This window comes from Lipotes vexillifer, unplaced genomic scaffold, assembly GCF_000442215.2.
Source record: "Lipotes vexillifer unplaced genomic scaffold, Lipotes_vexillifer_v1.1 scaffold948, whole genome shotgun sequence".
NCBI classification, from domain to species: domain Eukaryota; kingdom Metazoa; phylum Chordata; class Mammalia; order Artiodactyla; family Lipotidae; genus Lipotes; species Lipotes vexillifer.
Genome location: NW_006793764.1, coordinates 2,325,731 through 2,343,782, shown reverse-complemented (window position 1 = coordinate 2,343,782; position 18,052 = coordinate 2,325,731). Strand labels below are relative to the sequence as shown.

The following is an 18,052-nucleotide window of genomic DNA, read 5'->3' as shown; positions in this document are numbered from 1 at the left end:
TATTTTTAAAGCTGATTTTGTTTTTATTTTGAATGACACGCGGGGACGTGGGGAGAGGAAATCTAATTTGTTTTCAGAGCTTTGGGTCTGTAAACCTTAATTCAAAATTGACCCAGAGCCAGGATCAAGGCATGACTTTTAGCTGTTCTCCTTCTTAAGACCACTAGGTTCTTGGGATAAATTAGCAATATCAAGACAGTCTGACAAAATTTGGAGCAAGGGTCTTTTTTGCATATATTGCAAAAACAGGAGGATTTAAGATGGGCCCTACTTGTGGGATTGACATGAGTGACAGCCAGCTGTCATCAAGGCACACGCTTTCCCACAAGTCCCTGAATGTCCACAGTGTGGGTGGACAGGGTGAGTCTCTGCCCCAAGCCAGCACACACTCAGTACCTTAAAGGGAGTTGTGATTCCAGCAGAGGCCGAGGGAAAGGCCCATTTTCGTCAAAACCCTAAACAGCCCTGGACTGCGACAGTCACTAGCCCCTTGAAAACATCTGCCAAATTCCAAGCCCAAGGGAGTTTATCACACACCATCAGATGACCATCCCAGGAAAGGTCCCTCAGTTCCAGGGAAAACAATCCACAGTAATAGCAGAGCGTGAGTCCAGATTTCAATATCCAAGTGAGAAAAATAAGGACTGTTTGCCCTGTCTTTTTTTTAAGGGGCAATTCACCTAAATGAGTAGAAATAAAGAAAACCCATACGTGTTTGCTTCTTTCTCAATTTTAATTCAGCTCCAAGTGCCTCTGATTTGTGTAAACAGTTGTACTAAATTCCTTTCTAGGCCACTAGAGGGAAATCTAACCCACCTCACCAGAATTTGTTTCTTTTCTTTCTTTTTTTAAAAGTAATAATCACAGAACCAAAATTTTTAGGCTGAAGAATATGTTGAAATGTTATCTTTCTCTGTCCCTTCCACCCTTGCCCATATTTAAAAATTATTTGAATCTTTGTGGTCATGGAGACTTCTAGAAAAGCACAAACCAGCCATCTTAAGTTGGGAAATTGTTCTAACAGGCAATCTGAATCACTTCCAGTTCAGCTTGAATTTATTTCCTCAAATTACATATTCATCAGTTATGGAGAACAGCTGGTCATCTTTCTCTGCATCACATTATTCTTTAAATTCCTGAAGACCTCCAGGTCATGCCTCTCTTTCAAGCAAAATGAGCCAGCTCTTCAGCTTGGCCATAGAGTTTACATCCCAACCCTTTAAGCACGTGCTGCTCTTCTCAACTCTCTCTACATCACTCCACCCTCCCCCATACCTCCAAAATACAGCAATACAGTCTAAACTCTGAGGACAAAAATGAAGTATTTCATGGTTTTCCTTGCATGTATGGCTATTAATACATCTGTGTGCTGGTTTTCTTTTTGAATACGACATACTGTTTTTGATATATATTCATGTAGTATGATTCCAAAACCATGTGTATATATGTGTGTATATGTATATAAATATACAAACACATACATACATAAACACATACATATTTTTTCATCTTGTTATGAAAATTGAATGCCTAAGTTAATGTCCATTTATGTGTCACTTCTTTTTTCTTTTTTTTTTTTTTGCAGTACACGGGCCTCTCACTGCTGTGGCCCCTGCCATTGCGGAGCACAGGCTCCGGACGCGCAGGCTCAACGGCCGTGGCTCACGGGCCCAGCCGCTCGGCGGCATGCGGGATCTTCCTGGACCGGGGCACGAACCTGTGTCCCCTGCATCGGCAGGCGGACTCTCACCACTACGCCACCAGGGAAGCCCTATGTGTCACTTCTGAATTCCATTCTATTTCCAAGTTTTCCACAACACGCCCATTATTTCAATATCTAACTTTATTCTCCAACTTTTTAACCACTTACTTTAGATCCCTATTAGCTATAAAACATAACCAGTATGTATTTATAACATTATTCTTTTAATATTTTTTAATAACCTATTCGTTGCTAATTCAAATTAAGGAGGAGAAAACTGGCTGTTTTCAAAGCACTCACCGTTATCAACATTTGTAAGTGCAGTAGAATAAAGAATAGATTCGGTCTTTGTCCCTGGCACAGAACTTCCAAAATCCTTTGAATTTCCTGAGTGACAGGAGTGTCAATCATAATAAGCCCATTTCAACCATACCTGAGTTTATGTTAAGGAGATGACTCTTGGTGAGCCCCCAGACAGCATCAGGATGAGGACTGTAGCCCAAGGAGCCAACCAGGTGATGACAGGATTGGAACCCTCCCCCCAACCTCCATGTCCCAGGAAGGGGGAGGAGATTGAGTTCAGTCAGGAACACTCAGTGACTTAATCAGTTGTGCCTAGGTAACGAAACCTCCAGAAACTCCTAAACAACAGGGCTCAAAGAGCTTCTGAGCTGGCGAAGACCTCAGGGCGATCCAGCAGCAGCGTACCAGAAGAAGGCATGGAACTCTGAACACCCTTCCCCGTGGACCTTGCCCTGTCTCTTCCATTGGGCTGTCCTCGAATTGCATCCTTTATAAAAAAATCTGGGTTCTGTGAGTCATTCTAGCAAATTATCAAGCCTAAGGGGGGAATCATGGGAACCCCTGAATTTGTAGTCAAATGGGCGGAAATGTGGGGAGCCTGGTGCCCATTTGCAGCGAGTGCCTGAAGTGGGGGCAATCTTGTGGGACTGAGCCCTTAACCTGTGGGTCTGGGCTAACTCAGCGTAGTTAATCTCAACTGAATTGAATTGTTGGACACCCATTTGGTGTCTAAGAATCAGAGAATTGGTTGCTGGTGTGAGAAAAAGTCTCTCAGTAATACTGAACCGAGGCTCCAGGTGCAACCTTGGATTCAAGCACAGGTAAGAAGAAATTCTCTCTCCTCAGGACCTCCTCGGGACCTCAAGCGTTACCATGGAAAACATGGGTTTTATTAAGACCTAGTATGAATCTCCAATCCAGACATTACCTGATCCGTGGGGCTGAATGTTCCCTAACTCAGTTTACTCACTTGCAAAAGCGGGACAATAATTCTACTCTGGGGGCCACTGGAACCATTAATAAAATATTGGATACATCTAAAATACTGGGTTGGCCAAAAAGTGTGTCTGGGTTCTTCCATACAATGATGTGCCCTTTGGGCCAACCCAATGTGTAGAACGCACCTTTTGGCCAACCCAATATGTACAATGGTGCCTGGCACATTGTAGACCTTAAAAATGACAACTGGTTTTATTCAAACCCTCAATCACAGAAGAAAACCTGATGGTAGCATCAAGGTTCATACTGAGTACAGTTTCCTGTGTGATATAATCAGTGTGAGATATTCCAAAGTAATTAACACTGGATACAGATCTGGATACAGATCTTCCTTGATTTATGATGGGTAACCTCCTGATAAACCCATCTTAAGCTGAAAATACCATAAGTCAGAAATGCATTTAACACACCTAACATACGGAACACCTTAGCTTAGCCTAGCCTACCTTAAACGGGCTCAGAACACTTACATTAGCTTACAGTGGGGCAAATTCATCTAACACAAAGACTATTTTATAAAAAAGTGTTGAATGGCTCATGTAATTTATTGAATACTGTACTGAAGTGAAAATCAGAACGGTTGTAGGGATACAGAGTGGTTCTAAGTGTATCCATTGGTTGTTTTCCTTTGAGATTGTGTGGCTGACTGGGAGCTGTGGCTCAGTGCTGCTGTCCAGCATCACCAGAGAGTACGGGACCACAAATCGCTAGCCCAGGAAAAGATCAAAATTAGAAGTACGGTTTCTACTGAATGCTTATTACCTTCGCACCATCAAAAAGTAGAAAAATCAAGTCGAACCATGATAAGTCGGGGACTGTTTGTATTTTCGTTCATTTGGCAAAATTGTACTGGACATTTACCGTATGCCAGGTGGTATTCTGTGTATTAGGGATACAGTGAAAAAAAACTGAGCGCTGGCCTCCTGGTGTTTTATTCTACTGGGTGGAGACAGACAATAAAACAAATAAACAAGTAAATATATATGTGATGGGACTATGTACTATGGAGAAAAGTAAAGCAGGGCAAGGGAGCTAAGTTGCACTCGGGTATGAGGGCTATTTTATGTAGAGTGGCCAGGGTAACCCTCATTGAGAAGTGAGGGGGAAGGCCATGCAGATATCAGAGGGAAAAGCATTCCAGGCAGAGGGAACAGCCACTGTTAAGTGCCATGAGGCAGAGTATTCTTGGCATGTTCACCAAACAATGGCTGCAGTGGAGAGAGAAACAGGATGAGAGGTAGGGGATGAAGTCAGAGGGAGAAAAGGGGCCATTTCCAGTTGCGTTTGGGACCACAGTAAGGGTTTCGGCTCTTCTCTGAGTGAGCTGGGGAGCCACTGGAGGATTTCAGAGTCATGAGGTGATCTAACATGTTTTTTTAAAAAGTCTTCTGGTTGCTGTGCTGAGACTAGGGTGTGGGCAAGACTGGAAGGAAGGAGGCCAGTGAGGAGAGCACCGCAATCATCTAGAGAGGACAGTAGTTTGGCCCAGGGTAGCAATGGTGGGGATGGTAAGACGGGGTCAGACTCTGGTTGTGCTCTGAAAGTCAAGTTGATAGGATCTGCTCTTGGATGTGGGGTAGGAGAGAAAGAAAGGAGTCAAGGATGAATCTTAGATTTCTGGCCGAACCTACTGGAAGGATGAAACTGCCATTTACTGAGATGAAGAAGACACTGAAAGCTGGGTTTGGTCGGGGAGGGGAGCAGAGCGCTGGCAGGCGTCAAGCTGGAGAGCCCTACAAGACATTCACATGGGGTCCACCGGGCAACTGGGAAGTCTAGAGGACAGCGGCCCATGCCTGCAAGGGCACTAAAAACAGGTGTTGCCCCTTCGACCATCTTAAAGATTTCAAGGTCGATCAAATATACTTTAATTTTTTTAAAAAAAAGTTTAATTCTGAAAATGGAAAAAATATTTAAATAAAAATCAAATTTCCCCCTTAAAGTTTTTTTTTTCAAGGTCCTGTTTTGAGGGCTTCACAGTTCATCTACCTCTTTGCTGTTCGAGCGCGGCCCCTGTACCAGCAGCACAATACGCCCTGGGGCTTGTTAGAAATGCAGACTCTCCAGGCTTCCCCAAACCTGAGTCAGAATCTTCATCTTGATCAGATCTCCAGGTGATTCATATACACCTTAAAGTCTGAGAAGCACTCGGCTAATTAGAATCACCTGGGTAGCTTTTTAAAACTACAGGTCCAGGCGGAATAATTAAAGTCAATCTCCGAGAGTGGGCCCAGGCCGTGTTATCCTCACCAAGGCCCCCAAATGGTTCTGACGTGCAGTCTGGGTTAGAACCACTGATCTACCTCTTCCCTTCCCGGCCTGCTCTCTCTGTACTACTGGGTTTATATTGCTGACGCTCTTAGAAACCCATCTCCAAAGAGGTGTGCAGATCTCAGAGAGCAAGAAGGTGTGTAGCTAGAGTAACCATCTGTTTATCTGGGATCAGTGCCCCCTTTCACTCTCAGAAGTATCGTGGTTTAGAAGATAAATTATATGCTCTCCCAGCATAGTACAAAAGGGCTCTGGGCTTTATATTGCTGGATTATAAAGTCAAAATAAGAACAGCTAGGACAAAACGCCAGATGGCCTTTTGTTTGACAGATGAATCCAGTGTAGAGAGACTTCTGGTGCTTAGATATTAGTTTTTAAGGTGCTCTATGTACAGCTTATCAGAAATACATACATAAATTCCCTCAATCTGTAAGGAGGGTTAGAGAAGATCAGTCTCCTTCCAGGGGCTGGATGGGGTGGAGCGAGGTTACAATCTGCAATTAAAGTTCCAAAGCCAACTGCTGATTAGCAGGGAACTGATGATCAGCCTGTGATTACCCCAGGCCTTAGCAAAACTTCTCCTTCCTTTTCCTTTTGGATCTTTTATTGCTTATTAGCTATTCCACCCTCAGGCTCAAAGGGACAAGGAAAGAAGGTGAAGAAAAAGTGAATTTAGCAGTCCTGCTAATAAGCTTGGTGGGAAAGAAAATGGAAATAACTGGACTGTTTCTGGTTACCTGTGAATTTAAATTCTTTTGGCTCATCCCTTTTTCCAAATTATTCCCAGCTGGTGTGAGGGCTCATTGAAGGCCTACTGATTGCCAGTAAAATTAAAGTAATCTTGTATTTTGAAAACTATGTAATCTCCGAGAAATAGGCCTTGGAAGCTTTCCTTCCTAATTTGCCAAGGACACAGGGTGAGGGCAAGGCAAGCACCTCTGCATCTCATCAGAGCCCTCCCCACCCCCTTCCTCCCCTCACCACCAATTCTTAGGTGCACATGAACAGAATTTTTTAAAAAATACTTTCTGATGTAGATAAGAAATTATTTTACATCAGCTTAAGACAAATAGCATAATCACTGTTAGACAAAAGGACTCAAATGGAAAATCTACACTCAGGAGTAGAGACTTATGTGCATATAGATTGTATCACAAGTTTTCCTAGTTGCATCACTAGGATAGTTATGAATACTTCCACAAGGCAACCACAGTATAAATGTTTAAAACATGTTCTGTTCACATGTGTCTAAAATGTCTGGAAAAGAAACTATCCATGTGCAAAGTAGAAGAGCCAGATGCTGATAAGCTATTTAAAGGGAACTCTTGTTAAATAACAGTAATAAGGGAGTCTTCTTGTTAAATAACTTGTTAGGGTGGGTAAAACATCCAAAAATACCTGTTGCATTAGAATAAGATTATCAATGGACTCTCTATAGACCAGAGAGGTACTTTTATGGGCTTCTGAGGGCAAGTGGGAGTGTGTGTGTGTGTGTGTGGATCTGTTCTCTGTTTTCTGGGTTCTAAGTCAGAACAAGCTAAAAAGGTGGAAGAGGGGCTTCCCTGGTGGTGCAGTGGTTGAGAATCCGCCTGCCAATGCAGGGGACACGGGTTCGAGCCCTGGTCTGGGAAGATGCCACATGCCGCAGAGCAACTAAGCCCGTGCGCCACAACTACTGAGCCTGCGCTCTACAGCCAGTGAGCCACAACCACTGAGCCTGCGTGCCTAGAGCCCGTGCTCTGCAACAAGAGAAGCCACCGCAATGAGAAGCCCGCGCACTGCAACAAAAAGTAGCCCCTGCTCACGGCAACTAGAGAAAGCCCGTGCACAGCAACGAAGACCCAACGCAGCCAAATATAAGTTAATTAATTAATTTTAAAAAATAATAAAAAGGTGGAAGAGGTCTCTGTAGCTAAGAAAGCACCACAAGCTGGTGTTGCCCTGCCAGGCCTTGGACCAATAATATTAGCAGCTTGAGCAGAAGGCCTTATCTTTGATCTCTATTAACAGTTAACCACAGGCTTTTCCTTCCAGAGCTCTTGGAAGGCAGAAGCAAGTGGTCGTGGAAAGCAGTGCTGGAAGGAGGCCCCCCAGTGGTTAAACTTAGATGCCTAGGGACAGTTCAGCAGTAACTGAGACAGGTGTGCCTGTTGAGAGATGCCGCTTCCCTTTCCTTAGGGGTTTAGATGCCTTTGAAAATCTTACTCTAAATTGTATCTTGACTGAAATATATTACACAGTACGGCTTAAGATGATGAGCCAGTGATGTCTGGTCTTTGAACAAGGAGTTCTATTTTAATCTAAAATTTTTAGCTAGATCATAAGCTAAATATTCTGAGGCCCAGCTAGCTAGGTCCGGCAAAACCCTCACTTAGGGTTACAAAGGGAAGGAATACAAGCAATCAGAAGAAGAGCCCTATCAATGAAGGGATTTCCCAAGCATTCAAAGTGGCAAACTTTTTAAACCAACAGGATGGGAAATACACAGCAATGGCGATTATAACCAGCGTTACTTATGGTTTTTTTGAAGTATATACTTACCACACAACCTTCTAGCAGCAGACCTGTGGTGGTTTTCAACTTCAAAGTAAACCTTAAAAACAAAGTGGTACCACTTGGCCTTTGGGGACCACCTCAGAGAGAGACTCACATGTGTATAGGGTATTTTTACATGTGTCTAATGGCTTGGACATACTTTTGCAGTTAGTGCAAAGGTAAATAAAAATAAGCAAACATCATAACCACTTACCCTGTGCAAATAGGGAAAGGAATGTTGAGGAAAAAATAGCCTCGAATCAGAGTGAGTCAGAGTTGGTGAGGCCAGGAATATCATTCCTCACCCTGTACGTAGCTCTGGACTTTCAGGCCCTTGCTTTAATCTCACTTCCCAACATGAGAGGTAGAAGAGTTTTATATGGAAAGACAGTGTTAGCCTCCAATTCTTGCATGATTTGGTACTATCCTGGGTGAAATGTACTCAGTAACAAATTATGTTGGCAGAGCGAGGCACATCCCTGCCTGGAGAGCCTGGGATCCTGAGAAGGAAAGGCCAAAGTCTCGATGCTCTGGCATCGAAGGCCAAAGTCTTCGTGCTCTGCCCCTTCACACTCTCAGTGACCCTGACAACAGAGGCCTCCCAGGCCTCTCCTTCCCCATCTGGGGTAATTTTACTCCAGATAGATCCACTGGTTACAGAGTCAGGTGTAAGGTTCTATGGTACATTTTCATCAAGTTCTTTGAGACCCTCCAAAGAAAGATACCATTAAAAACAAAAACAAAACCCACTAAATTACTTACAAAGAAAGATAACCCTCCCTGGTATCTTATTTCATCCATGGCGCAACTTTGGCAAATTATACCTGAAAATTCTGGGCAACTCTACACTGAGAAGCAGTGAGTTTTTCTTTGCTTCTCTACTTATCCACAAAAGAAGCATTGCAGATAGAACCAATGGTTTCATCTCAAGGAACCATTTCCGCAAGGACTCTGCCTCAAAACCCAGGCTGGGGCTTCCCTGGTGGCACAGTGGTTGAGAGTCCGCCTGCCGATGCAGGGGACACGGGTTCGTGCCCCAGTCCGGGAGGATCCCACATGCCGCGGAGCGGCTGGCCCCGTGAGCCATGGCCGCTGAGCCTGCGCGTCCGGAGCCTGTGCTCCGCAACGGAAGAGTCCACAACAGTGAGAGGCCCACATACTGCAAAAAAAATAATAATAATAATAAAAAAATAAAAAATAAAAAAAAATTTAAAAAACCCAGGCTGAACTAGAGACCAAGGCAGGGAGGGGCAGCTAGCGGTGTAGATGGAAGTGCCCAACATTATACTGGGTACTTTCTGGTATTCAATAATGTTGCCTGGAGCTTTAACAAATACGGGGGTGAGGATATGGTTGTGCTGTTGCTTTTCCAAGTGAGTTTGTAATTAGCTCTGTGCTGACAACTTGAGGGGGCTCTGCCATACACAGGCCAGCCCAGCTGTGTCAGCGTCCTCCCTTCACTTTAAATTCAGACCAGCCATGGCCCCTCCTCTCACAGTGGGCCATGCAGCAACCTCAGAGAGGAAGCCCTGGGTAGCATCTATAGTGGCACCTCACGGACATGGTCCAACCCAGAGTTTTCCGAACACTTGGGAACCTATCATTTACATGAGTATAGACAAGGCTCTGAAGAGTTTGACCCGCTTGACTCTAACTCAAAATTTCCTTAACTGGTGTATACAAGGTGCCTCTCTTGAGGTTACCACAATCAACAAACTGCAGAACAGTCAAGAGAGGCAAGTGGTTTCGGAAATGCTGGTCTAAACTCATAGATGCTTGAGAGCAATTTTTCTGTTTCAAACACTGCAATAAATGAGTTAAATCTGCTTAGAGTCACTCGCAGTTTGTCCTTGATAGCTGGAGCTATCAATACACCTCTCTAGAAAGTAAAATCACCCCCACTAAAGCTCCTTAAGTTTTCCAGGAGCAGTAAGACACACAGTGCTGAGAGCACAGCTCCGTTCAGGTACCTGGGGCTCCTGGTCATGACCACTGGGATCCCTCTCGTAGCTTTCTGCATACAGTCTGATGGTGGCCCGCACACCACTGGAGGAACTGAGCCGGAAGATGAGCCGAGATGCATCTGAGAAAATGATCCTCAGGCCCTAAGAGCAAGAATATCAAAGGATGGATCAGTGAACAAATGAATATACAGCTAAAAATGACGAATACTGGAGATTAGCGTATTCTTATCATCCAAAGATGCTTGGCATTGTGACAATTTATGATTGGCTCTCTACACACACCAAATGGGACAGTGAGGTAAACCTAGAAGTTACTTAAGGTTATCTATTTGTCTCTATTCTATTTCTGTTGCCTGCTGGTTCATTTTGGGGGAGGGTTAGGAGCAAAACTATGAACAGATGCTCAAGTTCCCTTGGTTTGGTGATGTAGAAATCAGAAAGCGGTAAAGGTATCAAGGATGGGGTGATATTTAATAAATATCCCTGGGGTAATAAACCTACGTAATGAGACAAAAGACCTAGGAATAAACCTACGTAAGGAGACAAAAGACCTGTATGCAGAAAACTGTAAGACATTGATGAAAGAAATGAAAGATGATACAAACAGATGGAGATATATACTGTGCTCTTGGATTGGAAGAATCAACATTGTGAAAATGACTATACTACCCAAAGCAATCTACAGATTCAATGCAATCCCTATCAAACTACCACTGGCATTTTTCAGAGAACTAGAACAAAAAATTTCACAATTTGTATGGAAACACAAAAGACCCCGAATAGCCAAAGCAATCTTGAGAACGAAAAACGGAGCTGGAGGAATCAGGCTCCCTGACTTCAGACTATACTACAAAGCTACAGTAATCAAGACAGTATGGTACTGGCACAAAAACAAAAAGATAGATCAATGGAATAGGATAGAAAGCCCAGAGATAAACCCATGCACATATGGTCACCTTATCTTTGATAAAGGTGGCAGGAATATACAGTGGAGAAAGGACAGCCCCTTCAATAAGTGGTGCTGGGAAAACTGGACAGGTACATGTAAAAGTATGAGATTAGATCACTCCCTAACACCATACACAAAAATAAGCTCAAAATGGATTAAAGACCTAAATGTAAGGCCAGAAACTATCAAACTCTTAGAGGAAAACATAGGCAGAACACTCTATGACATAAATCACAGCAAGATCCTTCTTGACCCATCTCCTAGAGTAATGGAGATAAAAACAAAAATAAACAAATGGGACCTAATGAAACTTCAAAGCTTTTGCACAGCAAAGGAAACCATAAACAAGACCAAAAGACAGCCCTCAGAATGGGAGAAAATATTTGCAAATGAATCAACTGACAAAGGATTAATCTCTAAAATTTACAGGCAGCTCATGCAGCTCAATAACAAAAAAATAAACAACCCAATCCAAAAATGGGCAGAAGACCTAAATAGACATTTCTCCAAAGAAGATATACAGACTGCCAACAAACACATGAAAGAATGCTCAACATCATTAATCATTAGAGAAATGCAAATCAAAACTACAATGAGATATCATCTCACACCAGTCAGAATGGCCATCATCAAAAAATCTAGAAACAATAAATGCTGGAGAGGGTGTGAGGGGTGGGATAGGGAGGGTGGGAGGGAGGGAGATGCAAGAGGGAAGAGATATGGGAATATATGTATATGTATAGCTCATTCACTTTGTTATAAAGCAGAAACTGGCACACCATTGTAAAGCAATTATACTCCAATAAAGATGAAAAATAAATAAATAAATAGAAAAAAAGATGTAAAAAAAAAACTCAAAATGGATTAAAGACCTAAATGTAAGGCCAGACACTATAAAACTCTTAGAGGAAAACACAGGCAGAACACTCTATGACATAAGTCACAGCAAGATCCTTTTTGACCCACCTCCTAGAGAAATGGAAATAAAAACAAAAATAAACAAATGAGCCCTAATGAAACTTAAAAGCTTTTGCACAGCAAAGAAAACCATAAACAAGATGAAAAGACAACCCTCAGAATGGAAGAAAATATTTACAAATGAAGCAGCTGACAAAGGAGTAATCTCCAAAATATACAAGCAGTTCATGCAGCTCAATAGTAAAAAACAAACAACCCAATGCAGAAATGGGCAGAAGACCTAAATAGACATTTCTCCAAAGAAGATATACAGACTGCCAACAAACACATGAAAGAATGCTCAACATCATTAATCATTAGAGAAATGCAAATCAAACCTACACCGAGGTATCACCTCACACCAGTCAGAATGGCCATCATCAAAAAATCTAGAAACAATAAATGCTGGAGAGGGTGTGGAGAAAAGGGAACCGTCTTGCACTGTTGGTGGGAATGTAAATTGATACAGCCACTATGGAGACAGTATGGAGTTTCCCTAAAAAACTAAAAATAGAACTACCATATGACCCAGCAATACCACTACTGGGCATATACCCTGAGAAAACCATAATTCAAAAAGAGTCATGTACCACAATGTTCATTGCAGCCCTACTTACAGTAGCCAGGACATGGAAACAACCTAAGTGTCCATCGACAGATGAATGGATAAAGATGTGGCACATATATACAATGGAATATTACTCAGCCACAAAAAGAAATGAAATTGAGTTATTTGTAGTGAGCTGGATGGACCTAGAGTCTGTCATATAGAGTGAAGTAAGTCAGAAGGAGAAAAACAAATACCGTATGCTAACACATATATATAGAATCTCAAAACAAAAAATTGGTTCTGAAGAACCTAGGGGTAGGACAGGAATAAAGACGCAGACGCAGAGAATGGACTTGAGGACATGGGGAAGGGGAAGGGGAAGCTGGGAGGAAGTGAGAGAGTGGCATGGACATATATACAGTACCAAATGTAAAATAGATAGCTAGTGGGAAGCAGCCACATAGCACAGGGAGATGAGCCGGTGCTTTGTGCCCACCTAGAGGGGTGGGATAGGGAGGGTGGGAGGGAGATGTAAGAGGGAAGGGATATGGGGATATACATGTGCATATGGCTGATTCACTTTGTTATACAGCAGAAACTAACACAACATTGTAAAGCAATTATACTCCAATAAAGATGTTTAAAAAATAAATAAAATAACTGTCCCTGGGGCCAAAGTTTGTCCCTTATGAACCTGCTGAATGCAGTCAGGTAGGCAATTTATCTATTACAGTATGACAAATTACCCGTGTTAAAGCTACCCCCACGTGATGTTAGACTTTGCTTAAGTTCCGCTCTGTTTCTGTCCTCATTCCCACATTCCTCTGGTAGCCATGGAAGCCTACAATGAAATGCTCAGGGCTGGAGCATCTGCCGGGTTCTGAGGGTTTCTGTGTACGTCCTCATCCTCTTGGTTCTCTCCTTCTTACTGGTAAGACCTGGCCACCAGGGTGGGGTCGGGGCACAGCTGTGGCAGCACCTCACACTGCTGCCCAGGATTTGATTTTTGGCTCGGAACATCATCTCTTCTCATTAGTGGCAGTGACACTTTAAAAAGTATGACTGGGGCTTCCCTGGTGGCGCAGTGGTTGAGAGTCCGCCTGCCGATGCAGAGGACACGGGTTCGTGCCCCGGTCCGGGAAGATCCCACATGCCGCGGAGCGCCTGGGCCCGTGAGCCATGGCCACTAAGCCTGTGCGTCCGGAGCCTGTGCTCCGCAACGGGAGAGGCCACAACAGCGAGAGGCCCGCGTACCGCAAAAAAAAAAAAAAAGTATGACTGTAAGATCACGTTGTGACTTCTGTTGAAGGAAATTGGTTTTCTTAAGGCAACTGTGAAAGTTATTGTTATAAATAAGCATACTGGCATGGGTCAGAAGAGAGCCGGGAACAAAATAATATGTCTGGTCACTTGTTACTTCTGAAAAAGTAGAAGTCTCAGGCAACTTTGATACCTGTCATTTTCCCTAAGAAATTTACCCTGGAAATGTCTCTGGCCTCAAATCCTGCTTGTTAAGAACAGCATTATTAAAAATATTCATACATGCCACGTGAACTTGATCGCCAATCTCTTACTCCCTCCCCCATCTGGTGATATCTGCTGGGAAACACTACGTTTCCATCTGTGAGGTTTTCTGCTTTTTAAGTTGTGTAGGCATGGTTTGTTCCAATGCCCAAACAAAAAGCTTAGTCTCTTTTGGAGGCTTCAATGTCTGCCACAATTTGTGTAATAAGAAGGAGCCATGTCCTTTCCTGGCAGCCCATCACTCTGTGACACTAGCTATGCAAACAGGTTGATTTTGTCTGGGATTCATTCATTAGGCACACATTTTACAGCAACCCTTAGGGATCTGGTATGGGGCTAAGCCCTGGGTATATGAAGATAAAGACAGTATTTGCTCTCCATAAGCCTGAAATATTCTATCACAATGAACAAAATTATTTTCAACCACCTTATGCTGCTGGAGAAGTGAATAGTTAGGAAATTCCCAACAGAGCAAACAAACCAATTCCCTGCTATCCAGAAAGTATGGTATACCAAATTCTGTTCAGACTGACAATGAAGCCCCAAAGGTTGGTTCCACCACTGTATTCAGAGCCATGTTTCTTTTTTTATATATATATTTTTAAATTTTTTAATTAATTAATTAATTTATTTATTTATTTTTGGCTGTGTTGGGTCTTCGTTTCTGTGCGAGGGCTTTCTCTAGTTGTGGCGAGCGGGGGCCGCTCTTCATCGCGGTGCACGGGCCTCTCACTATCGTGGCCTCTCCTGTTGCGGAGCACAAGCTCCAGACGCGCAGGCTCACTAGTTGTGGCTCAGGGGCCTAGTTGCTCCGTGGCATGTGGGATCTTCCCAGACCAGGGCGTGAACCCGTGTCCCCTGCATTGGCAGGCGGACTCTCAACCACTGCGCCACCAGGGAAACCCCACAGCCATGTTTTTGCAGACTTTAAGGCCGAAGCCCTAAAGCACCTGTTGTTGCAGATACTAAATCACTTGAAGCCACCTCTTCTGAGGACTTCCCAGACTTAACCCTTTAAAGTAGCTCCATTACACGATTAACTTCCCAGATTAGTTTATGGCCAGTGGGGGATACTTAAGAATTCAGGCCATGATAAACCTTCAACATGTATTATCTGCTCATAGCTAAGCCCCTTTTACAGTGAAATCATGTTTTGTTTTGTTTTGTTTTTTCACTAAGTGTAGCCATATCTTTGGCTGTACTCATGGAAGGTTGGTTAGAATCTGTATTGGGGAGCCTGGAATACATTTTGCACTCGAAAAGATGATAAGGGAGTGAATAGCACACATCAGCCTGCTGGAAATAATCCAGTGTCTTCTCTCTTTCCTAAGGAAACATAAGATCTTAATAGAGAGTCCATGTTGCTTTGTGAGACCTCCCAGGGCAGAGCATAACAATTCTCCTTCTCCACATGGAACTAAAAAAATGTTTAGACCCAGCCCAGCTCTCTGCTGCAACGACCCTAGTTTCATGTCTGCTGAGCGTCACTTGGATGTGTGAATAGTTGTACTGGATTGCTTTGGGGTCTGCATGTTGTTCCGATGAGCTTAATGAATTTGTAACCTCAACACGAACCATGTTCTCTCCAGCATGTATCATCACCTGCTATCAACTAAATAATAAGGCCAAAGTAACCACTGACCAAGATTTGCCAAGTTTCGAAATGTTCCATAATTCCAACAAAAGAATACCAATAATATACTTGGCGTTAGAAAATTTTTTAGGTTAAACCAGGGGTTGGCAATATATTTGTCAGCCAAATTTGACCTGCCACCTGTTTTTATAAATCCGGTTTTACTGGAACACAGACATGCCCGTTCACTTATGTGTTGTGTGTGGCTGCTTTTCTGTTACAACTGCAGCACTGAATTGTTATGACAGAGATCGTCTGGCCCACAAGGGCTAAAATATTTACTATCTGGCCCTTTACAGAAAATGTTTGCTGACCCCTGGTAAAAACTATTCCATTATCCACAACATGGAACACTTACCCTTCAACTCTACCCCAGAAAATGAAAAATATAACCATATGCCTATGGAAATCCCAGTAGAGAGAAACTATGAAGACTGTTATAAGGGTGTCCCCCAGGCACTTCACCTTCCAGTCATAGGTTCATCTGGACATATATTTGGCCCAAATCAACTTACTTCTGATCACCTACTTATGACAGAAACAGATTTATTAAATCGCATTTTAGTTTTATATCCTCACTTTTATTGCAGGGCCTGCAAGGCGCTGTTATAAAATCCATTTTTCTCAGTCACTATAGGAGACTGTATGAAGCTCCACATTAGACATCTCCTCAAGAGCCAAGTTGTTAGGAAAGCCTTTCCTTCCCTGAGGAACTGGTATTTTTTTTTCTTTCTGACAACAAGAACTTTATAACTAACCATAGTTTCCTTTTTAATATGGCTGCCAGGACACTTAATGCCAAATTTGAGGTTCAGCCCAAGTGGATCCTTATGACTTGCATAATTTAAAATTTTTCTTCTTCTGTTCTTGACTCTCTACTCTTATTTATATTTTCCCTAGTCTTGATTTCTGTTTCTTATTTATATTCTAACAACTTCATTATGTGTGTTTGCTGCCACAAATCCTCTTGAAGAAACAAGGCCCAGTGCAAATGAATAAAATAAGTTCCCTTTACACCCTTAACCCTAAAATGTTGGAATCACTGAATTATGTCGTTGGGTCCTTCATTAGCTGATAAGCTCTGGGAGGGAAAACCCTTACGTTCCTTGTTCACCATTTATTGGTACAGCCTAGGACAAGCCTGGTACACAGTAGGCCCTCCATAGACACTTGTTGAATGAATGTCTTTACATGTCCAACAGCTGGTGTGAGCATTACTGGAAGGCCTCCTAACACATGTAACAAGGCCAAATGGAAACACACTCATATTCTTCACTGATGAACTGGGGCTACATACCCACCTTGAAGGGTAATTGTGAAAGATACTATGTCTCCTCATCCTTCATTTTTAGGGCAAGGGTTGGTTTTAGCTAAAAACAGTGGAGTTGAACCATGGTAAGCTCCTGTCCCCAGCTGTGTGATCTTGGACAAATCATTCGCTAGCCTATTAATTGTAAAATTTACTGCACGCTGAAATCAGCTAGGGGTCTTTAAAAAATTAGTGGTACCTGGCTCTCACTCCAGACATTGTGACTTAATTTGTATGGGGTGTGACTTGGGCACTGGGATTGTAAAAGCCCTCCAGGTGATTCTAATGTGTAGCCAAATGCGGACAGCACTGTCGTAGCCATTTTTTTCTAGGTCACCTCCCTCATGTACCAAGTGACTGACTATACCACATGTCAGTCTTAAAGAAGATGCCTTTAAGATCTGAGGTTTCTTGCATATACTATCATCAGACTGGGATCTTAGGAGGCCATAACACAGGGGCCTAATAAAACATCATGTTGCTGCTGAGTCCTGAAAGCCTCCTCCTAGCGCCTTGTCAGCAGCAGAACCACTAGAAGCATCTCCTCTTGAGCATCTGACATTAATTGTTTCTAGCACAATCTCCTAAGGAATTCCTGAAGCAACAGTGAAGGAATCCATGATACCACCGTAACCATAGCAGCTATAGGAGCGGGAATTTCCAGGATGACACAATAGCCCCAAGCTCAAAGAAGGGATGAAGATGCCCTCCTCCATTAGAAGATAATGTTAAGTATGGGGTGGGGTACACAAAGGGCACTGCACTTCCAGCCCAGGGGAAACCCTTTGAGTGGCCATAGTTGTATGCCTCAGTGACCAGGGTGGGGTTTTGCCCACCCTAGCTCTGTCCCAATGAGAAAGAATTGTTAAAGAACTGCTCCACACAAAAATCCTGCAATCTGCTTCCAGTTACCTCTGTAGCATTTCTTTTCCTCTCCAGATTTGCCCCCTCTTTGGTTTGCCGTTTGTGGAGTTTGGAAACAATATAGGAATAACTAGAGAACTGGGCTAAAATTCTGGCTTGGCTCGTTAGCTGGCAGTCTTGAGTAAGTCATTTAAGCTCTCTAAGCCTTAGTTTCCTAAAAAGCGGATGAAAAATAATACACCCTGGCTTACTGGATTGTTGTGAGCAACAGATCAGAAAATGTATGTGAAAAGTGCTTTGAAAATTATAAATCACAATATAAATAGAATTATTTTTCTTATGTTAAAGCTTTTAGTGAAAATGGTGCTATGCTCTAACTTGTCTAACTTTCCAGATTTTGCAAAAGGTTGCTATATAAAGCCTAAATGGTGATGGTTTGTGGTGCGATGCTACATACTTATTTTTTTTTTTTTTTTTTTTTTTTTGGGTCCG

The 18,052-nt window shown here is 42.8% G+C and overlaps 1 protein-coding gene across 1 annotated transcript in view; it reads right to left on the bottom strand.

The window, feature by feature from the left end:
- The window catches only part of PGM5 (phosphoglucomutase 5), a 193,260-nt gene that overhangs the window by 24,737 nt on the left and 150,471 nt on the right, over positions 1-18,052 (bottom strand). Inside the window, exon 11 of the mRNA XM_007466766.1 lies at positions 9,781-9,915. Coding sequence (XP_007466828.1) covers positions 9,781-9,915 — 135 coding nt within the window. The remainder of the gene's footprint in view (positions 1-9,780; positions 9,916-18,052) is intronic.